The sequence below is a fragment of the Dipodomys merriami genome, unplaced genomic scaffold (genome assembly GCF_024711535.1).
Source record: "Dipodomys merriami isolate MVZ:Mamm:240054 unplaced genomic scaffold, mDipMer1.0.p SCAF_17, whole genome shotgun sequence".
Lineage (NCBI taxonomy): Eukaryota > Metazoa > Chordata > Mammalia > Rodentia > Heteromyidae > Dipodomys > Dipodomys merriami.
This window is the reverse complement of record NW_027203048.1, coordinates 4,652,406-4,678,196: the sequence shown is the minus strand read 5'-3', so window position 1 is coordinate 4,678,196 and position 25,791 is coordinate 4,652,406. Positions and strand designations below refer to the sequence as shown.

Sequence of the window (25,791 nt, the reverse complement as noted above, 5' to 3'; positions counted from 1 at the left end):
TCTGGGGCGCTACCACTGCCACAGCCCCTGGCGACCCGGGGGGCCAGGCCAGGCCCAGGAGACCTGGGGTGGCCGTGGCTGCATCTGCAATGGGCCCTGGCCGGCCCCGCCCTTCTGTTCCCAGAGAAGCCTGTGTGGAAAAGCAAACAGGCCCCGGCCGTGCCCTTTGGACCTGTGGCAATCCTCCCAAGCCAGGCGTCCTATAAAGGCCTTGCTCCTGCGCAGCGGGCATCCCCAGCGCGCCCGGCCCCGAGCCCGCGCCACGCCAGCCACCCACGCCAGGCCGCCAGGCCGGCCGGGCCGCAGCCACCAGCCCCGCGCCCTGCAGCGGCCATGGCCCCCACAAGGCCGGCCGCACCCCTGCTGCTGCTGCTGCTGCTGCTGCTGCTGGACAGCAGCGTCCTGGCCCGTGAGTGCGGGTGGGGCTGGCACTGGGGCGGGAGACGGGGTGGCGAGGCAGAGCTGACCCAGAGGCCCAGGCCCAGGCTGAGGAGCAGGGGATGGCGCCCCCACCCCGGGTGGGGTGCAGGGCTCCGGATGAAGGAAGTGGAGAGTGGGGTGTCCAGGGTCTACTCCAGGCCACAAAGTGAGCCTTGTGCAAGGGGCGATCCGCGGGGCCCCATCAGGAGAACGCGGGGACCCATCCTCTGCCTCCTTCTCTTACAGAAGATGAAGCACTGGAAAACGTCAGCCTGAGATGTCCAAGTAAGACCTTCCCCCCCCTCCTCCCCTCCTTCCTCCTCTCCTCCTCCCCCCGCCATCCTCCTCTTCCTCCTGCATCTCTGGTCATCCTGAGATGTCCAAGTAAGACATTTCTCCCCCCCCCCCTTCTCTCCCTCTTCCCCTCCCTTCTCTTCTCCCTCCTCCTCTCCCTCCTCCTCCTCTCCCTCCCCCCTCCTCTCCCTCCTCCTCTCTCTCCCTCCTCCTCTCCCTCCTCCTCCTCTCCCTCCTCCTCTTCTCCTTCCTCCCCTCCCTTCTTCTGCAAGCTGGTCACTCAGGGCCCCTAGCACACTCTGCTTACACAGATGTGGACTTCTCCCACACCAGAAAGCAAGAGCTTTGGGGCCTCTGCTCACTTCCAAGGAAGGGATTCCAGCGCTCTTCCGCCGGTTCTTGCCCCATGCTTGACTTGAGGGCAGACTAGGGACGGGACTGGCACTCTGCTAGCGCGGTGCCTGGACGCTTGGAAATATTCACCACTGCGTCCCGTTTATCAGTGACTAAGCATCGATTCCATGTGTGTGAGGATGAGGAAATGCTGACTTTAACCTTTGCTCAGAAATCAACACCGCCACCCACCCCTCGCCCCCCCTCCGCCCCCTTTGTATTTACCTAGTCCTAGGGGGTCACAGGAGCTGGCCCGCTGATGGCACCCTGCGTTCTGTGGAGGGCGCCAGCCCTGGCTTTCTCCTCTGGTGGGGCAGCATCGCCATCTGGTGGCCATCATGCATCACTACAGCTGGGCTCCTGACCCAGATTTTTTTTTTCTTTCTCTAAAGACTCACAAAATTACTCAGGCACCGTGGAATCCTCCAGAAATTTCTTCCTAGAGGTTTCCACAAGGTCAATCAGATATCCCTATACTTAATAGAATTTGCCCCAAGAATTTCATAAAGTCAAAAAAGAGTCACAGAGTAAGATTATTTTCAAACTGAGAAAGCCTCCAAGCCCCACTCGCCCCTTTGCTTAATATCAACTCTTACCTCGTCAAAGGGTCTCTTCTTCAGATTTTCAGAGCGCCATTATTTGGCTCTCGGCCCCGTACTCCTATCCCTCAGATGACATATTCAAAGAATTGGAGTTAATTTAAACATCAGTCTGGGGGGGGAGGGGGAATAATGAATAAGATCAATCTATAAAGGAAATTAAGTACAAGGCAAAATCAATTAGAAATAATTTGAGCACAATTGCCAATTTTTTCATTATCTATACCGCGCCCCTCTCTGCCCTGAACCGACTGTCCTTGGGAGTGTGCATTCAAGCTGTATAACTGACTTGTTTCTCTTCTTTCTAGAAGATGCAACTCGATTCAAGCTCCTCCGGAAGTACACATACAGCTATGAGGCTGAGAGCTCAAGCGGAATCCCCGGGACGGGTGAAGTACGAAGTGCCACCAAGATCAAATGCAAGGTAAGGGGGAACCTGCAGCCAGTGTTCCACAGGGTAACAACACCAAGGTCTTCCAGAACATACTTAGAAACTAATTGTACTCTGCTCGATAAAAGTATGGAATAGATCCTGGGACTCCCCAGAGGGTCATTTGAGGAAGAGAAATCAAGTTGTCAAGTTGCCCTCTTCTCTCTTGGATGTCAAAGTGCTAGTCTGTATCATCAGAAAGCATAGCATTACCTTATATGGCTACTTAATTGAAATTAAAGATTCACTTCCTAGTGCCATTAGTCCCCTTTCAAGGGCCCTCTAGCCACCCACGGTTCTCATTTCCCATATTAGATGGTACAAATATTTCTACTATGACATGAATTTCTTTGAATAGTCCAACTTAACAACTACAAATCCATCTCAGCTGCAGCTTTGTATAAAGTTCTTATTAGGCCTTAGTATATATAATCAGATTCTTAAGATAATGTTAAGGAAACATTTGATATTAAAACTAATGAGAATCCAGGCTCTGGTGGCTCATGCCTATTAATCCTAGCTACTCATCAAGCTGGGATTGGAGGATCTTGGTTTGAAGCCAGCACAGGCAAGAAAGTCCATGAGACTCTGATCTCCAATTAATCAACAAAAAAAACCCCACCTGGAAATGGAGCCTGTGGCTCAAAATGGTATAGTGCTAACCTTGAGCAGAAAAGCTCAGCCTCACAACCAAAAAACAAAACCAGACAACAACAACAACAACAAGCTAATCACATTCCTCTCCTTGCTTCTTAATTCTAACTCTGGTCTCCATTTCTTCTAACTATTCGCATCAATGTTTTTTAAGTAAAGGAAGCATATTTAGAACCGATAAAGGCATTGATGGCTCACGCCTGTAACCCTAGCTACCCAGAAGTTGACATCAGAGGATGATAGTGTAAAGCCAGCCTGAGCAGCAAAGTCTGTGAGACTCTTCTCCAATTAACCAGCAAAAGGTCAAAAGTTGAGCTGTGACTCAAGTAGTAGAGTGCCAACCATTAGCAAAAAAAACCCTAAGGGGCAGCACCTAAACCCCTGATTTCAAGCCCCAATATCAGAGACATTTTTAAAAGTCCTATTTCCCATGCATATGCCACACTTAAGAAACTCATTGGCCAAGGAGGAGGAAGAGGCCAGAAATGGGACAAAGCCTAGGCTTTGCATAGAGACCCATGAGACAAGTTTAGGGCGCGTGTGGTGCCAGGGAGCACACCATTCATGTTCCCCTTGAGGGTGCAGGCACGGGGACATCTCCTGCTTCTACAGAACACTGCTGTTCTCCATTCTCAGGTGGAGCTGGAGGTTCCTCAACTCTGCAGCTTTGTCCTGAGAGCCAGCCAGTGCACCCTGGAGGAGCTGCGGGACTTCAGCCCCGACGGAGAGGCCCTTCTGAAGAAGACGAAGAACTCGGAGGAGTTTGCGGCTGCCATGTCCAGGTAAGGCTGGGGCGTGAGCGTGTTAACACACGAGTTCTGGCCATCCCTGGACACACGTGAGCATGGCGTGCATTGTGCTTGTGGAGGTGTGCATATGTCTGTCTAAATTGGGCGTGCCCATGAGGACAGCGTCTCGATTCAATATTCACCCTGCCTTAAGGGATAGTAGCGTTTTCACAACTGTCAAGGGAAGAGGGAGGCGTGTTCTATACTCCCTTAGTTAACTTCCCTGGGTTATCCTTGAAATTGTGCTTCTCAAACATCTCATGGTTTCAAACTCGCTGAGGCCATGGAGTTAGGGGGTTTATTTAACCAAGTGAGGTGCTGTTTGGGGCATTCTATACGGTTATTGTCTGAAGGTGGAGCTCAGGATCTGTTCAGATCAGGGCGCAGGACTCTCAGGACTTGAGCAGGTCCCCGCCCAGGGCTGGTGTGCAGCCGTTGCCCGCCTAGCTGACACGAAGCATCACTGCTGGCCTTGCTTGTAACAGAGCAGCGCCCGTGCTGCACAGGCATTCACGACGTCCAGCTTCACCCCTACCTGGACCCCAATTGCAGGTCAGAGGGCCCTCGGTGCAGAAATATAAGCAGGCATGGGGTTGTTAGCTTGGTAGCACAGGGAAACTGCATCCCTGCCTGTCTTCCAATTCTCCAGAGTTAGAGCCCAGTTCTTCCTTCTGTGAAATAGGTGTGGAAGCTTCTGTCTTCCACCAGGGTGGTAGGTGTGTGCGGGAAGGGTGTGGTGGCAGGAGAGAAGAGCGGCTACCGCGTGGCTTTCCTCTTCAAGCACAAGTGGTTCTAGCTGGTGACCAAAGCCTTTCAGAGCTACACTCCTATGCCTGGAACTTTCTAGATGCTATAGAGCCATAAGGGGCATGTTGGATCTTCATTCCCACCTTCGGACATAAATAGAGCGAGCAGGTTTATGGAGGGCCTCAGAAACTCAAAGCATCCCCAATGGGAAACGCTTAAAGCCAAAGTCAACATGAACTTCAGACATGGCCCGGGATCATTTTTTCAACATGAATATCCAACACATGCATGAAAAATGGTTCAAAAGACGTTGATCCACTAACATCCATCAGACTATAGAACTTTCAGCAGTTATGGCACCTGTTGTTGGCAGGTTGGAGAGGAAAAATATATTGTGTGGCTGTGCTGGTAAACATGACGGCCCTAGAGTAGTGTGTATTCCGACTGGAAAGATTTATACCTTAGACACAGCCATTCCAGTGTCTGGAACACTAGCCCTTGGAAATAAGCCCAGTAATGTGTGAACACAGATGAATATGGATGTTTATATCAGCAATGAGGGGGAGGTATGTTCCAGAAAAAGAGGAAGTGAATGCCAGTATATGGGGCAATGTTGAATAAACTATAACCATAGAATGGAAAGCTACATAGCTATATTTTTTGTTGGGCAGGGGGCTTGAACTCAGCGACTGGACACTGTCTCTGAGCTTTTTCACTCAGGCTAGCGTTCTACCACTTTGAGCCACAGCACCATTTCTAGTTTTCTGGGGGGAGGGTAATTGGAGATAAGAGTCTCACAAATGTTCCTGCCCAGGCTGGCCTTGAACCACAATCCTCAGATCTCAGCCAGATGTGAGCCACCAGCACCCAGTCTATGCAGCTTTTATAAAACAGTCTAGTAGAGCTATTTCAAGTGGTCCTGGATTTTCATAGAGTATAATAAGATGAAGGAAAGTATGCACAAAACAATGCTGTTTGTATAAAACAACGAAATGATTAAAAAAATCCTCACGTGTTGTTTGTACCCACACACACCTGTATGGGATCTCATGCACATGGAGATCAAATGAAATACCCAATTGTGTCCACGTGGGAGCAGACTGGTAGGTGGAAACACAAAGAAGAGATAAATGAGGCAAACTCAAAAAAACAAATAAGAAAAGACTGCCAAAATCTGCGTCAGTTTGTTCACTCTTTCAAAAATGTATGTGTGAGAATGCACTTGTGTGTATGTGTGTGTGTGTGTGTGTGTGTGTGTGTGTGTGTGTGTGTGTGTGTGTGCGTGCGAGGAGATAAATTTATAAAGAAACCATGTTAAAGAATAACTGAATGGAAAGGGGCTCCCGAGCACTGGCTCTCTTCCCGTAGGCTCAAAATGGAGAAAGCACTGGCAGTGACACATCCCCCACCTCTCTGCCTCTCTGTCTCTCTCTGTCTCTCCCTGTCTCTCTGTCTCTGTCTGTCTCTCTGTCTCCCTCTGTCTCTCTCTGTCTCTCTGTCTCTCTGTCTCTCACTCTGTCTCTGTCTCTCTCTCTGTCTCTCTGTCTCTCTGTCTCTGTCTCTCTCTGTCTCTGTCTCTGTCTCTGTCTGTCTCTGTCTCTCTTACTCTGTCTCTGTCTCTCTCTGTCTCTGTCTCTCTGTCTCTGTCTGTCTGTCTCTGTCTCTGTCTCTGTCTCTGTCTCTGTCTCTGTCTCTGTCTCTCTGTCTCTCTGTCTCTCTGTCTCTCTGTCTCTCTCTCTCTCTCTCTCTCTCTCTCTCTCTCTTCCTTCCTTACAGGTACGAGCTCAGACTGGCTATCTCTGAGGGGAAGCAAGTTGTCCTTTACCCAGAGAAGGATGAACCTAAACACATCCTGAATATCAAGAGAGGCATCATTTCTGCCCTCCTGGCTCCCCCAGAAATAGAAGAGGACCAACAAGTGCTGTTTCTGGTGAGAAACTTGAAAGCTGAGGACAGTGGTCCTCTCCCTCCCTCTTCAAGTAAAAGATCAGATCCACTGCAGATAAACTGAATCATGGTGAATACACAGGAAACCCTTCATTGGTAGGAAATATCAGAGTCCATGGTTCTCCTGTCTCCTGAGCTCGCTGAAGGCTCGTCCCAGGGAGGGTGACTCATCTTGGGTCAAATTGTAAAGCAGTTACTGGACAGTCTTCACCATTCTACCTGCTTTTTGTTTTACTGTTTCTTCTCCTTTCCATACATTATAACACAGAAAAGCCTGTATGTTTTAGACACCAAGAAGGTTTGGGATATTGTCCAGTCTCTCTTACACAGCTCAAGTTTCAGCTGTACAAAGAATTGAATGTGCTTTAGCCCCATGAATATTCACAGTGCTGGGAGAGTATTCTGCACTGTCCTGTCCACATGGCCCTCTCCACCCGCCAGCCCTCCCCACCCGCCAGCCCTCCCCACCCGCCAGCCCTCCCCACCCGCCAGCATTCCTCACCCACCAGCCCTCCCCACCCGCCAGCCCTCCCCACCCACCAGCCCTCCCTCCCAGCCTTTCTGGGAGAAAAGACCAGCCCTCAAAAATTCATATTCCTTCTGCCTTGGCTCCTGGACTTTTCTCCAGGCCCCTCTTCAGTATGCACAGATGGTTGACTGTGTGGCATGTCCTCCACAGGACACTGTATATGGAAATTGCTCCACTGACGTCACCGTGCAGACCAGGCAGGGGAACGTGGCGACAGAGGTGTCCACGGAGAGGAAGCTGCAGCAGTGCGATGGCTTCCAGCCTGTCGGCATGGGCGTCAGCCCCCTGGCCCTCATCAAGGGCCTGGTGAGTCTCACACCACATTGAACCCCTTTAGGAAAGTCACAGAACATTCCAGCTAACAGGGCCTAAGAGAAGAGTCTGCTCAGCTTGCTCTAGGCCACTGAGGGCCAAGGACCCCCAAGGCTGAATGGCAGGTTCTTCATTTACCAGGACTACAGTGAGATTCCCAACTCCCCAGCACAGAGCTCTCTTCCTCCTGCTGTCCCTTTTTTCATGGCGCCAAACCATCTGCCATCACTTTAGAATAATGACTGTCCATCCCTGAGAAGGCACAGCTACCTGTACAAGAGCTGCTTGCCCTAAGCTCTGGTCTCCAAGGAAGTCCCACGCTATGTCCCACCACCTCCTCTCCCCATGAAGCCACATGCCTGCGCCTGTCCCAGCTTCCTGTCCTTCTATGGCACAGATGACCCTGACCAGAGCCATGACCTTCAGCCTCCTCCCCAGGCTGAGGCCTACCCTCACTCAGTGCTGACCTTCTCCACTCTTACCCGGGATCACACAGCACCATCTCGCGCACAGTGGTGAGGAGCCGCAGGCTGCCTCAGTAAATGTGAAGTACTTGAGTAATCATGGTAATATTCTGGATTGTTGCCCTGGGGCCTGAAAACACAGGGAGTCAAATGACCATGAGAGCCACATGCAGAAGGAGCCTGCACTGGGTTGGGGTTTTTCAGAAGGAGCCAAGGGCATGGATTAGGGTCTTTTCTGAGCACTTGTTACATGCTTAGCTCAGGAAGAAAGAATTGCGATGAGCCATGAGCCTTCCCTTCAACAGACTTTCAGGCTAATGGAACAATGACGGTCTTGCACGGCTGATGGAATGATAAACTGAAAAGGCAGAGAAGCAGTCTTAGGTCGTCTGAAGCAGACCAGAAAGATGAAAGCGTTATTCTCCTAGCTAGTTGGGCAGAGCCGTGCAGCACACACAGCACAAACCTCACCAAACACAAAGGATCCTCAGGCACCGTGGCCGGCCACACTCTCAGCGACTTGGGAGGCAGGGATCAGGCGACCGCCATTTGCTTCAAGGATAACCTTGAAGTTCACATGACTCTGTCACTCAATGGTTTGGTGTGAGGGCACATGCCTGTTGTCCCAGCCAGAGGTGAGGTTCCATGGCTGGGTGCAATGGCTTCTGCCTATCAGCCCCAGCCACAGGGGAAGCACCAGTAGGAGGATCACAGCCCAGGATGCCCCTACTCAAAAACAACCAACACAACAAGGAGCAGGAACCGAGCGCAGTGGCTCATACCTGTCATCCTAGCTACTCAGGAGGCTGAGATCTGAGGATCTCAGTTCTAAAGCTAGCCCAGAAAACCAGAAAGTGGCTCTGTGGCTCAGGTGGTAGAGCACTAGCCTGGAGCTGAAAAGCTGAGGGATGGTACCCAGGCCCAGAGTTCAAGCCCCACGACTGACCAAAATATGGCTCATTGGTACAGCAAGTGTCTAGGAAGCTGCATTCAATCTCCAGTACCACCAAACAATACTTTTTTAAGATCTATAAATGGAAGAGAGAGGTGAGGACAGGCTTCTGGGCAGAGACGCTTAGATGAGCAGGAGAGGTCATGTGTTGGGGTGGGTATGCATTCGACGGGCAGCATGTACAGGAGAGGTTGTACGGGAGGGTGTTGCACCAAGGCGGGATAGTCTACAGCCTTCGAGTGTCTGATTTATGCCCCTTTGTCTGATGCCAAGTGTCAAATGCTCTCCCTTGCACTGAGTTTATCTAATGGTGTGAGACCCCTGCCCCTTCCTGTCTTAAAGCTTCACGACCCAGAGACTGATCAAAATGCTCCCCCCCACCAATCTACTCCCAGGTCCGCCCCTTGTCAACTCTGATCAGCAGCAACCAGTCCTGCCAGTATACCCTGGACCCCAAGCGAAAGCATGTGTCAGAAGCCACCTGCCAAGAGCAGCACCTGTTCCTGCCGTTCTCCTACATGTGGGTTACTTACTTCTCCTCTAGTTCATCATGTAAAGGGTTGATGGGAGCCAAACACCTCTCTATGCCCAGTTCTGGACAGCCTGGCTCCAGAAGGGAGCACAGAAAGGCATCAGGCAAAAGCCCTTCCTGGTCACCTTTTTAAACAACGGGTAATTCAGGATAAAGGTCTCAGGCATGTGAAACAATTCTGAGGCTACTAAAAGGTATCTACCTTAAAACTCCAGCTTTAAGGTTTTGCAAACATAGAAAAAAGCAAGTGCCCTGGTTAGAAATGGCTTCTTATAGGAGTCGGGATTTTAGCTGGGGATTTGTTTAGAAAACTTGACAGTCTACTGATATTTATTGGATAACTCCTCCATTCTTGCCACTGTGCTGTTGGAGATACAAAATAATTTCAAGGCACAGTGTAAGCCCCACTGGTGTGACAGATTGGTAGACGGCGTAAGGTACATTTGTCCTTCTGATGAGAGGCTAGTGAGCATGATCAGGAGCAGGCGGGCACTCTTCATTGGGCACTGCTGGCTTTCACCATGATCTGAGAGGTGGACAGCATTCAGAGAGAAGCGGTTCCAGCGTGAGGAGGAGGGCGTGTTCTGGGGCATGGGCTTCTGTGATGTGATAGGCCTCCTCTGTTGCCAGGAATAAGTATGGGATGATGGCACACGTCACGCAGAAGGTGAAACTTGAAGACACTCCCATGATCAACAGCCGCTTCTTTGAAGGAGGTGAGACTTTATGCCTGCATAGGTGTGGGAGAAATCTGCCCAAAGGGTGCCAACTGTAGCTGGCCTTCGGCAGGGCTTCAGTCAGGTCTGCTGACTCATGCAAGCAGTGGGCTCTCGTGTTCTGGCTGCTGAGCCACCACCAGTGAGAAAGACTTCTGGCGTGTCACCATGGAGCGGGACAAAGGAAAGGAACATGTCCCCTAGGATTTTATAAGTAGGAAACTGGAGCCTGAAATGGAATGTGACCTGGGCAGCACTGGCAAGCACACAGTTTAGATGGCTCAGGCCTTCTGGGTTGAGGTGAGGGCAACTGAGAAAAGATCTTCAGGGTCTAGATGGATAATAATCCAGAGAACTGATCCAAAGAGCAAAAATAGATCCCTAGTACTGCGTTGTATTTGAACCCAGCACTATATGCTGTATTTAAACCTATCTCTTTCCTCTGCATTACCACATTGTCCCTTTGTTCCTAGAGCCTATGCTATCAGGTGGTGGAGGTAGAATGTTTGTACCCACTTCACAGAGGCTTAGGGATGTAGTCAAGGTCATCCAGTCTGAGATATGGTGCAAAATGAGCGCCCAGGTCTGACTGAAGCCAGGACTCTCCACTGCATTACACTTCCCTGCTAGCTCTCACCATCTCCCCGGCACTGGCTCACAGCACTGTAACAGGGTCTCCTCCCCACAAGCTGCTAGTAGATCCAATTAGAAAACCCTGTGAATGAAGACCACTGAGTCTAGCCTTCACTGCTACCATGGCTGCAGCAGCAGCGTCTCCTTCCATTCCTTCCAGCAGGGGGCAATCTGATACCAGATCCAGACAAAGCCTTGATTCACCTCTAGCTTGGCTGTGTAAGTCCATGGAGAGCTTATTAATAAGAGCGTTCTTATTTAAGAAATCTCAAAGTAAGTCACACATCTCTGACTTAGTTCCTTTTTCTTCAAGTTTGGGAATAATATATCCCTCAGGGATGTTCCAACAAGTCAGTAAAAATAATTAAATCCATCACCCAGTGCAGAAACAGATACTCTAACAGGTGGTATGAATACAATTGCTTTGTTCTCTTTCCCCTGCTTCTGAAAAGTCCCCAGTTTTCGGTTTTCATTACACAAAGACATGGCCGAGCTGCCAAAGCAAGCAAGAACTCCTGTGATGCTTTTCTTCTCCTAGGTGCTGAGCCAGTCGGTCTGGCCTTTGAGAGTACCAAGTCCACGTCGCTACCGAAGCAAGCTGAGGCTGTTTTGAAGACCCTCCAGGAGCTGACAAAACTGTCCATTTCTGAGCAGAACATCAAGAGAGCAACTCTCTTCAATGAGCTGGTTATGGAGCTGAGAGGCCTCAGCGATGAGGCGGTCTCGGCTCTCTTGCCCCAGCTGGTTGAGCTGTCCAGGTGGGTGTTTAATGGTGAGAGCACAGTCTTCCAGACACCTGACGGAAGCGCAGAACTTGGGAACTCTGGCCAAACATAGAATTCCAGGGACCATTTAAATACCCATATACTTAGTCAACAATAGCGGCTGACAAAAATGTCAGCTGAGTTTCTTAGGGTTTCATGACTAGGGGACACACACACACACACACTGCATTGGGTATCTGAATGTTTAAAATGAAAGTCAAATAGTTCTCATTTTGGTAGGTATCTCCTTATCCTAATTCTATTGCATGTGTACTGAAAAGTTGGGAAGGAAAGGAAGTCTGTGCCCTCTTCTATGTACGTGAGGAAACAAAATAATGTGCCTTTATGCCCTTCAAGGCACTGTCTGTGTGTGCTGTGAAATCACAGGAGGCCCGGAGGCCAGGAACGGACCATGACAGTGCTGGCCCAGCATGTTCTGAATCCTGACCAGACTTTTCCTGACTTGTTGGCTTGTACTCTCCACTAGAAATATTTCTGGGGAAGGCATCCTAGCTCTTGGGCTCCAAGTTGGATTTGGGAAGACTTAGAGATCTGTATAGTGAATAAGGAACTTCCCAGCAGAGGATTCAACATGCATCCAGGGCTATTGCTCTGGGTAACGCCCTGTGCTTCTCTTCTCAGCCCCATCACTCTGCAAGCCTTGGTTCAGTGTGGACAGCCCCAGTGTTACACTCACATCCTCCAGTGGCTGAGGAATGAGAAAGCTCACCCGCTCCTGATAGACATTGTCACCTACCTGGTGGCCCTGATCCCAGAGCCCTCGGCACAGAGGCTACAAGAAGTTTTTAACACAGCCAAGGAGCAGCAGAGCCGGGTCACACTATATGCCCTGAGCCACGTGGTCAACAAGTGAGTTTCTACCCAGCCTTGCTGCCTCTGAGAGCAGAGGAAACCCCACATGGAGCCCCTCTCTCCATTTTCCAACCCATGGCATTTATGCTTATACTACTGCACCATTGTACTATGTACACTTGTACTATTGGCCATTCTGAAATAAGCAATCAGCCAAGACCAGGTCGGGTTTTAAGAGAAGCCTAATACTGCCTACTGAGACCGAATCCTCTGCTGTTGCTATTCCATAGCTATCATAAGATAAACCAGGCGGTGACCCAGGACCTGCAGGACATTGCTGACTACCTGTTGGAACAGATTCGCAATGAGTGCACAGGAGATGAAGAGCACACCTACTTGATTCTGAGGGTATTTTCTGTCTTCCATTTAATATGGCTCCTGTCTGGAATGCTCTTCCTGACCATCTCTTACTTCACCTCCTGCACACTGATGGGTTTTTGTGTCTATTCTTCACTGCAGGTCATTGGAAATATGGGCAGCACCATGGAGCAGGTAATGCCAAGACTCAAGTCTTCCATCCTGAAATGCATCAGAAGCACAAAGCCATCGCTGATGATTCAGAAAGCTGCCATCCAGGCCCTCAGAAAGATGAAACTTGAAGATGAGGTAAAGAACTCAGAGGAGTTCTGAAAGTGACAGTTTATGCTCATCATGGAGGTTTGAGGAAGAAGGGAATAAAATTATAAATCTCCTCATTCCCCTGGCCCACTTCTACTGTTTTCTAATTGTGAATTTCAACCAGCCCAGTGGCCTGACTGCCTAGCAGTGTGTGGACAGAAAAGATGTATTTGAGCTTGCTGCTACTCTACCTTGGGGAGCGTGAAATATTATGTCACATGCTATCCCAGGAGCAGACTGTCATCTTGAGAAGATATTTATATTCCCCAATCTCACCAAAGTAGAATAGCGAATTTGGTCCTACCTCAGATGACAAAAACTCCAGTGCTTTGGGAACTAGAGTTCTCAAAGGTATTCATTATTAATCCCAAACTGTCACCCTTTCTGCCTTTATCCTCACACTGAAATAACTCGCATCAAAAGAACTTTATCTTCATGAAGTGGCAAAGTATCCAAAAAAGTTATAAATTGGTCAGAATTTGTGTGTTTTAATGTGATTGGATTCTCCACGCGCTTGGCGGAGGTCTGGGTTGGTTGAGCTGGCTGGCCTGAGAAGCACTGGGGAGAAGACACAGTTCCAGCATTCACAGCATTATTAGAGCATCACACCGTACAAGAGCTATCCTATGCCATGTCGGTCTGGCATGCTGAAAGAACAGCACCAACTGTCTCCCCCTTTTGGCTGCAGGTGCGAGGGATCCTTCTGCAGACTTTTGTCAACAGCACTGCTCCAGTGGAGAAGCGGCTAGCTGCCTACCTCATGCTAATGAGGCAGCCCTCCTCCTCAGATATTCACAAAATCACCCAGCTCCTGCCATGGGAACTCAATAAGCAAGTGAAGAACTTCGTGGCTTCTCACATCGCCAACATCTTGAACTCAGAAGAACTGCATATTGACAGGTAAGGAGGAGTCATTTTTCATCATCTCCCACTAAGAGTGCTGGACTGGAATTCCAGGTGTCTAGGTGCTTCTAATCTTCTGGAGCAAAGACTTATGGGAATGTGCAAAAGTCAAGGGGTTAAAGACCACTTCTTTCAGTAGTGATTAGAAATCCCTATCTACTTGGAATTCGAGAGGTAATAAGCCAGAAATGTGGTGTTTTGACTCAAAGCATATTCTTGCCTTTCATCCAGTCTGAAAGATTTAGTGACGGAAGCTCTGAAGGAATCTCAACTTCCAACAGTCATGGATTTCAGAAGATTTTCCCAAAACTATCACTTTTCCAAATCTGTTTCTCTTCCATCGCTTGACCCAGTCTCTGCCAAAATCGAAGGGAATCTAATATTTGACCCAAATAACTACCTTCCTAAAGAAAGTATGCTGAAAACGACTCTCACTGCCTTTGGATGTGCTTCAACAGACCTCTTCGAGGTATGTCAGACATCCGTTTTTGTTTGTACAGTTTGCCACCACCTCTGGCCACTAGAGGGCACCTGAAGCACGACTCCTGGTATAACTGGGGTTGTTACCTCAGGAGAGGCCCTTCACCTCAAAATACATGAACTATCCAATCACAGCAGGTTCAAACCTCAGATCCACTCCCAGATCCAAATCCCTCTCTGCGTAATTACTTATTCTACCTGCCTCTTCTAGAAAATGACAAGTGGGTTTTACCTTTAAAGAGACAACTCCGATGACATGCTCAGCCCTTCCCTACAGCTTTCATGAAACACCATTTAGTTACATAACATAACAAGGAGAGCAGGAGACTATACATTAAAAACAAAATCCAGTGTCAAATTCTTGCTGCATTTTCTTTTCCAGATTGGCTTGGAAGGAAAAGGATTTGAGCCAACACTAGAAGCTCTTTTTGGGAAGCAGGGATTTTTCCCAGACAGTGTCAACAAAGCTTTGTATTGGGTCAATGGTCAAGTTCCTGATCATGTCTCCAAGGTCCTGATGGACCACTTTGGCTATACCAAAGATGACAGACATGAGCAGGTATGTATTTGTGAAGTATCATCTCAAGGACAGCTTGTATATTCTTGCTTAGACTGGAAGCTATCAAGGTTCCAAATCTTATCAGTGTGGCTATATACTAATCAGTCCTTTCATCTATGGGGGATTAGGACCAGTGTCCTCAGAAGTTAAGGCACCTCTGGAAATTCTGTATGTCCAGGAATCAGCGTCTCTGGAACCACTTTAGCAAAATGACTAAGAGTGTGAAGTAGGGCATGAGTTAGAATGCTAATCTCACGATCTTCAAACTGGACAAAATTGGACAAGTTGCTTGATATTCTTTGTTCCCCAAATACTATTAATAATCCATATGTCACAAGGTTATTTGAAGACTAAATGAAATTAGGTATCTAAAGTGCTAAGCACAGTACATATTGATTGTTCAATAATCAGACACTAAGCTTTAAATTAATATTTTATCTTAAGCTCTCACTCAGATCAGTTCACTAGTGAATAAGACCAAACAACCACTTTGAAACTGGCCGTCAGCTCCTATTAGAGCAGTGGAAAGTAGGTTGTATAATCTGGAGCTTCTTATTATTTCATTTTCTACTGCTGTCTATAGTGTAGACTGGTGATTGGTGACCCATCAGAGTGTTAGAAATGCTGGTTCTCCGTGTTTACAGTTGTGGAGCTATTTAAGGGGATCAGAGTGGGAAAGAGAACATTAGAGGATGAAGAATACTGAAGGACACTTCATTTGTGAATGAAGATAGCAAAATGAAATTCACTGAAAGCCATAAAATAATAGGAGATAGTGATGAGGAAGATGAGAGTAAAGGAGGGAGTGACACTAATTAAACTACTATAAATACCAGAGTGAAACTCCTTTGGACAAAGGGCATAAACGAAGGAGAGGAATGTAAAACAAGCCCTCTCTGGGGGCTGGGAAGGTGGCCCAGTGGTAGAGTGCTTGCCTTGCATGCATGAGGCCCTGGGTTCGATTCCTCAGCACCACATAAGCAAAAAAAAGCCGGAAGTGGCACTGTGGCTCAAGTGGTAGAGCGCTAGCCTTGAGCTGAAGAGCTGAGGGACAGCGTCCAGGCCCAGAGTTCAGGCCCCACAACCGGACCCAAAAAAAAAAAAAAAAAAAAAAAAAAAAACAAGCCCTCTCTGGAATAGGGTTACTAGTGGGAGAGAGAGGAAAATGGAAAGGGTAAAAGAGGATGAATATGATCAATTGCTTTATGCAAATGTGTGAAAATAAAACAATAAAGCTAGCTGGGGTTGCTTGGGGAAGGGGAGGAGAGAGAGAGGCAGAGGTGAGACTGGCAGAGGTACCCATGCATATAGGGACCTGTCAGGATGAAGTCCCTCCCATACAATTAATCGATGCCAACCAAAATACACGGTTCTCAGGTCCATCGAGCACATTCAAGATGGACAAGCAGGGCAACGCTTTAATCCCAGATATTCACTTGCAGCCTTACTTCCATCTTCTGATGCGCTGGCTTCCACTTGAAGGTGAAGGTCTTTAATCTGTTCTGAGTCTGTTAGTCTCTTTTCTTTATCAATACCTTTATCAATATCAGTTCTAATATATCTGAAGAACAGGTCTAAGAAGGGTCTAGAATCACGTGTCTTTCAAGCTTGTAGCTGATTTACATAGCCTCTGATTTTTCTTGGGAAGCCCCTGGCTCCCTTTTCTAGTAAAAGAGACAAAGCTAAGCAGAGGAGGGGAGCAGGTGATCTTCTAACCTGGGAGTATGGGGGGAAAGGCCTGCCCTCATGGAGAATGGGGTCCCCATGCTATACCTACATGTTTTCCTCAAGTCACGAACACCTTGGAAAGCACTCCAATCTCTGACAAGACCTCAGGATTTTTCACCTTTATTTGGAGAAATTATCTCTCAATCAAAGGTGGGAGGCTGATTTCAGTGTCTACCCTGCATCCCCACCTCAAGTGATCTCTGTTCAGGACCCTCACAGATGAGATAGACCAACCCCACTTCAGGAATCTGACTGTGTGGGGCAGAACTGGCATCTCACGGGACATTTTGTTTCTAACATTTCAGGACATGGTTAAAGGCATCATGCCCATGGTTGACAAGTTGATCAATGAGTTGAAATCCAGAGAAATCCCAGAAGCCAGAGCCTATCTCCGCCTCTTGGGAGAAGAGCTCGGCTTTGTAAAGCTCCAAGACTTCCAGCTCCTGGGAAGGCTGCTGCTGAACGGTGCTCGCACTCTCCAGGGAATCCCCCAAATGGTAAGCCAGCCCGGCCCCACTGCAGGGCCCTCCATTAGCTGGGACTCTTCCCAGATATCCCAAATCCCTTTAATATCCCGGCCCAACAAACCAGCACTATCACTTATACTTCCTCCAAAGGCACAGGTTAGTTTGACTTTCACTGTTGGTATGTAAGAAAATGCTAGCATTCAGAAATAAAGCTACTCATCATCTTAGCTGCACCTTTTGAGAACAGCACTTTAATCTTCTAGGAAATGGTATTAAATGTGCCTTCCTCTGCCTGTGCTACAGGCTCCTTTTAACATCGAAATGATACAGTGATTATGGAAGAAAGTATATGGCAAATCTAAATATTTGTTATAGTTTTTATATTATCAGTGTACCAATAAAAAGAAAATCTATTTTTTAAAAAATAGCCCCTATGATTTAGATAAATAGTAATTCTTGCCTTTCAAAACTACATCTCAAGGGCTGGGATGTAGCTCAATAGTAGAGCACTTGCCTAGCCTCAGTGAGGCCCTAGGTTCAATGCTCAGCATTGAAAAATGAAGAAAAAGATAAAAAGAACGAAAAACAATCGTCCCAAATTATTTTAAAGAAATGAAGACCAATACATACTAACATTTCAATAGCTCCTTGCTTTCGACAAATTTATTTCACTAGAATATCCTTTAAGTTAGCTCTCAGTTATATTCAGATAAAATAAAAGACAATTTTAAGCCATGTCATACTGCCATACATAATATCTAAAGTCCACAAATTTCTGAGGCCCAGCAGTATTCCCAAGTGCCTCCAACACTGTTTCAAAGTGATGTGCTATTCAATCCAGAGCAAATTCTTCTATATCCCCACACATTCCAGTTGGTAGTAGTTAATCTGTATTGACCAAACTACTGAGCTAACTAAGGTGTGCTAATTTCCTCCTTTCTGAATTAAAAATGGATCATGGTCTCACGTTTGTGAGGTTGCTTTTAGCAAAATTCACCTAGTAAGGCTGACCTGAATTTGAGCTTCCTGTTGGATTTACAGATCGGAAAGGCCATGAGGGAAGGCTCAAAGAATGACTTATTTCTGCACTATATCTTCATGGACAATGCCTTTGAGCTCCCCACTGGCATGGGACTCCCACTGCAAGTGTCCTCATCTGGAGTGGTCACGCCCGGGACCAAGGCTGACGTAAAGCTGGAATTAGCCAAGGTGAGACTCTCGCTGGTGTTGATCACTGAGGAAATCAGTGATTATTGCTCTTTACCTCTGGGGGCGGGGGTTCTTGTGCAAATTCTTAGAAAGTATTTCTAGGGCAAACCAAGTCCCTTATCATTGTGAAAGTTACTCATGATTACAGTCCAGTACCATCAATTTTTGTGAAAAATTTGAGAGCACCACAAACATGCACCACCCCACCACCCCTACCTGGGGTACAGCAAGAAGAGAACTCAGCTGTTCCCTCAATAAATGAGTGTTCCTGTCATCTTTCTTTAATCCAGTTTTGTCTAAAATTAACTATGTTTCTTTCTCATCCTGGGTAATGCAGTCTACCTCTGAGGAACTAATAACTTAGCTCTTCTTCCTCCCAATAAATCATAATAATATTTCCTGCAGTATGAGTTTTCCAGAGGATTTGCCCAAAGATGGGAAAAGGTTGTTGATCTGAGCAGCTCAACCAAACTGAATAGGTTCCTTTCTGATTGACAGATGCAGGCTGAACTGGTAGCAAAGCCCTCTGTCTCTGTGGAGTTTGTAACACATATGGGCATCACTGTCCCAGACTTTGCTAGGAGTGGCATCCAAATGAACACCAACTTATTCCATGAGTCAGGCCTGGAGGTGCGCATGGCCCTCAAAGCTGGACAACTGAAGTTCATCCTCCCCTCTCCACCGAGGCCCATCAAGCTATTCAGCAGCAGGTAATTCTGACAGCCAGTGCTGCGTGGACCCTTTGAAAGAGAGAGTTGAAAACCTATCTTCAGGATTTGGCTAGGATAGATAGCTGATTCAGATCACTGTGGTCCCAGTGAAACAGAAGGGAAGTGGGGAGAGAATGTTCTAGATTACGATTTTTAACCTACCCTAGACTTAGACACACTAATTACCTTTTCATCTTGTTTTCAAATTATTCCTAAACCATTCTGCATTAAAAATTAAGATCTACTTGCTAGTCAGTAATTACTAAGTTATGAGACTTTTTTATCAAGATTGTCTTTTTGCTTTTCAGTTTTGTTTTATTGTGTTTTCTCTTTGGTTTGCGAGTAAAGAGACAGTAGTTCTAAAGAAATCCTTCTTGGAAAATGAGCATTCTTTTTCTCCAAGGAAAATACCAAATACTGATTTGTGGTAGATCACTCAGTGGGTAAAGCATGAACCTCTAGATAACATGATTATGGAATCCAACCTCAGATGAAAAGTTCTACTGTCAATAGTCCTCAACTACAGATGTAACTTAGTTTTCATAGTTGGGACATATTCACTTGCTCATTGAAAAATAGTATTTAATTGCCTGCTTTGCACTCAGTGTGTTAAATAAGATATACAAGGCCCCTCTATACAGAGAAGACATGCAATAACGGAAACAATGGTGACCCAGGAAGGACCAGGTTCAGGGAGGTATTGGAACCATGAAATCAGGGGTCACAGAGCCTGTGGGAAACAGGGAATGCCTTCTGAAGCAAGTATACCTGATCTGCTATCAAGGGTTTCAGTCATCTGAGAGAGAGGAAGAAGTGAAGGCTTAGGCATAGAAAACAAATCATGTTTAATGGCCTGAAGGAAAAAGAAAGCAGCTGAAGGAGCTGAAAAAAGTTGAGCAGAGTAAAATGTGCCGGGAACATAAGCGAGATACATTGGGGAGAAGATAGCCCAGGTCCGACTGTGATCAGCCCTGGAAGGCAGCTTAAAGGAGTTTGAACTCTTCTGAAGGTAAAGGAGTTGAAAAGGAGAGCATGAGCATGATGAAGCTTGTGCTGAAACTGCTGGGAAGGAAGACCAAGTGGAGAGCAGTTAGGAGTTTGCTATAGACAGGTAAGGGGGAGAGCTAGCTGACCATGCCCCACATCGGAGGACAGCCAGAGGTAGGAAGAATGGGGAGACGCTAGAAATTGCAAGGAGGTAAAATCATGAGTACTTGGTGGCTTACAGGAAAGATATCAGGATAAAGAAAAATGAAAGGGAAAGAGGGTAGAGTTCCCTTCATTAAAACAGAGCCCACACAGTAAGGACTGCTAGCAGTTCTTAGCAGAAGATGTGTTGGATGTCCTTACGAAACAACCAGTTAAAAAGATCTAGGTAGCAAGTGAACCTATGGGTCCAAGTCCCGTGGGTACGGAGCTCCTCAGCAAAATCACTCCTCAGTGAAATCAAACAGAAATTGGTGCAGAGCAGAACAGGAGAGACTAGGACAGGAATGAGAAGAACACAGACCTGTAAAGACTGAGAAGGAAGGACTAGAAATCTGGGAGGAAAACCAAGGTTATTAGGGGTCATAGAAACCAAGGAGTAGCCATCGGCTAGGACACAGCACAGGCAGACCATCACTGGCACTGGGGCCCCAACACTTTGGAGGGTGACAATTTTTTTAGAGGCCAGAGGCTCTGACACCTTAATCTGAACTTAAAGGAGCATCTGTTCTGAATACATCTGCCGGGAACATAAAGCCTAGAAATATTTTGATCAGATTTAGGGGCCAGAAGAGGGTCGGGTACATTGGTGAACACAGAAGACAAGGGTGGCAATCAGACTGCAGTTCTATGAAAAGTGTGATGGAAGAACACTGAAAGAGCCAACAGCCTGTTGACTGTAAGGAAGAAAAGGAGGGCCATAAGAGAGAAAGAGATGTGTACAGAGAGGGGTAAAGGGCAGAGTGATGTGAACATGTTTAATGCTGGTGAAAAGATGCCAGAAGGAAGGGAAGCAAAATGGGGTTCCTCTCACCCTGTATCATGAAAAGGAAGGAACACAGAGTCAGCCCCAGGGATCCATTGGTTAGCGCCAGAGCCTCTGGCTCCTCAAGACCAAACAAGAACCTTGCTCCTACTGTGGTGGGGGTTAGGAGTGCCACACACATAAAGAACTCAATGCAACAACACCAGAGACAGAAGAGTCCCTGTGATTGTCAGTCATGTTAACATTCTTCCTACTGTTACTTGTTTCTCAGTAAATGAAATAACTTATAACATAAGGTGGGTATAGACAGAGGAGAGGTAGAGAGGACACTAGGGGGCCCGTGCATGGTGAGATTCAGAGGTGTTCATCTGATTTGTGACCTGAAGATAACTCAAATTTTTAACCTCACCAGCAACACCCTGCATTTGGTCTCTACCACCAAAATGGAAGCAATCCCACCTCTCACTGAGAACAGACAGACCTGGTCAACTTGCAAGCCTCTCTTCCCAGGCCTGAACTACTGCACCGCAGGTGCTTACTCCACTGACAGCTCCACGGAGTCTGCCTCCTTCTACCCACTGACAGGGGACACCAGGTGAGAGACACATAGTGCCTGGCCAGCATCTGCTGACCTCATACATTAAGTTGGACCACTGGAAAGATAGATAGGGAAATCCCGTGCATTGTAGGTCTATGTCATCAGCCTTCGGGACATGTAATAGCCTATGGCTATTTAAAGCAATGGTTCTCCAGGAAACACTGGGTATACTCTCGGTCCCTTTTATGAGCTTGAGGAGGAGGCTGCAGCAGATTCTGATTTTGCTCCCAATTTGATTTATGAGGTTTTGAGTCTCCAGACCTCACTGATATGAACTTCCTGGAACTTGCCTCTGTGCTCAAAGCTTCTGCCATGCTTTGAGACTCATCTGCATCCCGGAACTGTCACTGCACATTCTCAGTGCTGCTGGCAGAAACAACTAACTCCTCTTAACTTAACCAGAAGCCCTGGGAATCTTGGGATCTGCCCTTGCTTTGGGCAATGGGGGAATTGAAGGAGATCATTAAGGTCATTATTAGTTAAGGGCAAAAGAGACCATATTAATGTGACACCTTAAGGCTCTGGGGTACATTATTACTATCTTGAAAGCTCTAACACTATGCACTGTACCATCTGTAGATATGAGTTGGAACTGCAGCCTTCTGGTGAGGTAAAGCAGTATGCTGCCAGTGCGACCTATGAACTCCAGACCCAGGAGAAAGCCTTGGTAGACACATTGAAGTTTGTAATTCAGGCAGAAGGTGAGTATCCAAAAATAGGCTACTCCTTCTCCATCCTGGGTGTCTGGTTCTAGATTCATTAGGAGAATGGGTTTGATGAAATTTACTTAACTAATATCTAATTGAGTGCCCAGTAAGTATGGAGCCTCTTTGAAGAGTTGAGACTAGATCAGTGAACAATGAAGATTAAGTCTTTACTTTCATAGACGTTACAGTCAACAACCACACAGGTAATATTCAGGATGTCCTACCAGGTGTGGGGAGAGAAACAGCATAGACAGGACTAGGAGATGTAGGAATGGTAGAAAGAAGAATGAGTAGGGGAAGCTGTGAAGTTGAGAATAAGGGAAAGTTTCACTGACATAAGTGAGCATAAGAAAGGAGATAAGCAGATAAGCCATGTGGAAAGAGAGTTGACTGGCTATGGGGCAAGCAGGTACAAAGACCAGAAGGCTGGCACAAAGCTTCCATGCTTGAGGGAAAGGAAGGTAGACAGTATGGCTGAAGAACAGAGACCAGGGATGGAAGAAATAGAAATTAGGATCACAGAAATAAGAGAAGAGAAGGTAGAGGACAGATGGTCTTGTTGGCCATAGTAAAAACCAAGACATCTCTTAGAAAGGAAATAAGAAACCACTGGAGAGTTTTTGCTATTTGGTTCATGTTTGTGAGAAAAGGTTGTCTAGGTACAAGAACAAAGCTGTAATAATCCAGAGAAGAGATGGAGGTGCTTTGGGATTACCATGATAGGACAGATTTAAGTGGTCAGATTCCGGCCATATCTTGAGGAATAGTTCTTAAATTCCCTGAACATGCTGAGCTCCCCACCTCAGAGTCTTCACATGTCAGATTCTCTGCCTGGAGTGTTCCACCAGGAATTCTGCATGGCTCTGCCCTCGCTTCATTATGGTCCTGCCTGCTTATCTCGTTAGCATGATACAGTATCGCTTCTATCACCATCTTTTGTTCTCATTCTAGTTTTTCTTCATGACATTTATTGCCATCTGCCTTAAGTAACTGATTCGCTTATTGTCTATACAATCCCTCCCCCACTAGAAAGCAAGCTACATAAGAGCAAGACAGCTCCATGCCAAGGGCAGTGCTCATCATGTAACAGGACATCAATAAACACTTGCAAATCAGATGAATGTCCAGTTTAAAATATAAGGGGAAATCCTGTGAACTATGCCCATCCACAGCCTTTTCCTCTGTTTCCTCTTCCTAATTGTGTTTCTTGACTCTCCTCTACATTCTTTCAGGTGTGAAGCAGACGGAGACTACGATGCTGTTCACATACAACAGGCGGAGTAGGACTTTATCCAGTGAAATCCAAATTCCGGATTTTGACATTGACTTTGGGACAATCCTCAGAGTTAATGATGAATCTGATGAAGACAAAAAATCTTACAAACTCACCCTGGACATTCAGAACAAGAAGATCACTGAAGCTGCACTCACTGGCTATGTAAGGTAAGGAAGGGGCAAGGTGACCCCACCAGAGCTGCAGACCCGAGTGGCTCTTCCTATTCTTCCCCCATTTTTAGATCAGACAAAGCCCAGGGGTATCCATGCTTCATAGTCTGAGTAGCAGATGGAGCCGTCAGCACCCAGTTGGATCTTCCCGTCAGTCATCAGGCACTTGCCATCCATTTCTCGTTCACTGTGCTGAGCACAATAAAAAATTATCTCAGTCCTGTTTTGCTGTTTTATAGACACAGAAATGGTAGCTCAGAGCAGTTTATTCACTTGGCCAGAGGCAGAGAGCTAGTAAACAGCAGAGCAACATGGAAACAGGTTTGTTTGGTTTTTTTTAAGCTTAATTTGTTCCTGCAAAGTCCTGAATTTATGCTGTACATTAGTTTCAAAAGTTAATGAATTTGGTCTATCTACTATAATGTCTCTGATCCATTTATGGGTCCTGTTTTTTTGTGTTGTTTTTTTTTTTTTGGGGGGGGGGTCCGGTCGTGGGGCCTGAACTCTGGGCCTGGGCGCTGTCCCTCAGCTCTTCCGCTCAAGGCTAGCGCTCTACCACTTGAGCCACAGTGCCACTTCTGGCTTTTTTCTTTTTGCTTATGTGGTGCTGAGGAATCGAACCCAGGGCCTCATGCATGTAAGGCAAGCACTCTACCACTGAGCCAGGTCCTGTTTTTAATCAGCAAAAATAAACCTAACAGTTGAATCATTTATATCGCTTTGGAGTGAGTAGACAAACTCATTGATACCAACTGATCTCCTTCCAATAGTTATGACACGAAGGGAGAAGGCAAAATCAAAGGTGTCATTTCCATACCCCGTTTGCAAGCAGAAGCCAGGAGCGAGGTCCACACTCACTGGTCCCCCACCAAACTGCTTCTCCGAATGGACTCATCTGCTACAGCTTACGGCTCGACAGTTTCCAAGAAGGTGGCATGGCGTTATGGTACGTGTTCTTCCTCTCACGTGCGCACATCCAGGGCACTTGACGGTAACCACTGAGTGCTTATCAACTGACCTAGCACCGTTGACAGCCATGTACTCTGTGCATTTTCAGATGGTGAGAAGATTGAATTTGACTGGAATACAGGCACCAACATGGACACCAAAAAAGTGTCTTCCCATTTCCCTGTGGATCTCTCTGATTACCCTAGAAGCTTGCATCACTATGTCAATAGTCTCCTGGATCACAGAATCCCTGAAACAGACATGACTTTCCGACACATGGGTTCCACATTAATAGCTGTAAGTATGAATCGGCCAGCAAAAACAATACAGGGGATTATTAATGCTAATCACATCCTGCTCTGAGTTAGGTATAAGAGGGCATACAAAGATGTATAAAAGAAACACTGTGACCAAATGAATTTACTCTCAAGCCAAAGAGTTTGCTGTTCCAAAAGGTATCAAAAGTGGCTAGGAATCTAACTGTATTCCATACTCATTTTATAAAATAGAAAGAGATCCGTGACTGTCATTCAAAATTCATAATTTCTTGTGCATTATTTCTGGCTTTCAGTGCATCACTATGCCTAACAATTGACGTATCAAATATGGATTATCAGCTAATGTTAACTGGACTCTGAGGTCCAGCCAGGCATGATAGTTGCTCTAAGTATCTCCCACCATTTTGTAGGCAACAAGCACATGGCTTCAGATGGCATCGCGGACTCTTCCTTATGCCCAGACTTTGCAGGACCACCTCAATGGCTTAACAGAGTTGAACTTCCAGAAAATGGGGCTGCCAGATTTCCACATCCCAGACAACCTCTTCTTAAAAAGGTAAAAGCAAAAAAAAAATAACTAGAGAAATTCCCCAAATGATGTAAAGTAAATGGAAATTGTTACCTCGCATCATTTAGACTTTTGTAACTTTATTCACTACAAACCATTCAAACGAATATAAAATGCATTCTGCTTGCTTCCATCACAAGCACATGCCCACTTTGTTCCAGGTCAGAATATACAAGTAACCTGTTTGCCTGCAAAGACTTCAAAGTGGGGGGGGAGGGGCTGGAGAGCTTACTGATGGTGGGCTTGCTGTTGAGCTATGAAAGGTCAGAATAGACAGAGCGTAGAATGAAAGCTGTTTCCTAAAAGATGTTCAGTTGAGAGATACAACCTAACACTAATAAGAAACTCAGATGCCATACTTCCCTGTCCATTTCTATACTTACAAAAACATATATAATGCTTTGATCACCTTATTTCATGAAAATAAGACAGTGAGCTGAAAGAAGCAATGGTCTTTCTACGTTGATTGATCTGTATATTATCCTCAAGATTGAAAAACTAAGTGCCCTATGTTAAATGGGCCCTTCTGTAGTCTATGGCTGAACAGCACACT

General features: G+C 46.6%; 1 protein-coding gene across 1 annotated transcript in view; it reads left to right on the top strand.

Annotated features, from left to right (window-relative positions):
* The first annotated feature begins 264 nt into the window (after positions 1-264).
* Positions 265-25,791, top strand: part of Apob (apolipoprotein B) — a 38,575-nt gene continuing 13,048 nt past the window's right edge. Inside the window, exons 1-24 of the mRNA XM_070025064.1 lie at positions 265-409; positions 667-705; positions 2,015-2,130; positions 3,427-3,572; positions 6,102-6,255; positions 6,952-7,107; positions 8,925-9,049; positions 9,692-9,777; positions 10,949-11,168; positions 11,817-12,044; positions 12,278-12,395; positions 12,507-12,653; positions 13,354-13,565; positions 13,800-14,037; positions 14,431-14,607; positions 16,641-16,832; positions 17,844-18,011; positions 18,510-18,721; positions 21,106-21,288; positions 21,871-21,992; positions 23,231-23,441; positions 24,215-24,390; positions 24,502-24,689; positions 25,081-25,226. Of these exons, the coding sequence (XP_069881165.1) occupies positions 334-409; positions 667-705; positions 2,015-2,130; positions 3,427-3,572; positions 6,102-6,255; positions 6,952-7,107; positions 8,925-9,049; positions 9,692-9,777; positions 10,949-11,168; positions 11,817-12,044; positions 12,278-12,395; positions 12,507-12,653; positions 13,354-13,565; positions 13,800-14,037; positions 14,431-14,607; positions 16,641-16,832; positions 17,844-18,011; positions 18,510-18,721; positions 21,106-21,288; positions 21,871-21,992; positions 23,231-23,441; positions 24,215-24,390; positions 24,502-24,689; positions 25,081-25,226 (3,836 nt within the window). The 5' untranslated portion in view covers positions 265-333. The remainder of the gene's footprint in view (positions 410-666; positions 706-2,014; positions 2,131-3,426; positions 3,573-6,101; positions 6,256-6,951; positions 7,108-8,924; positions 9,050-9,691; positions 9,778-10,948; positions 11,169-11,816; positions 12,045-12,277; positions 12,396-12,506; positions 12,654-13,353; positions 13,566-13,799; positions 14,038-14,430; positions 14,608-16,640; positions 16,833-17,843; positions 18,012-18,509; positions 18,722-21,105; positions 21,289-21,870; positions 21,993-23,230; positions 23,442-24,214; positions 24,391-24,501; positions 24,690-25,080; positions 25,227-25,791) is intronic.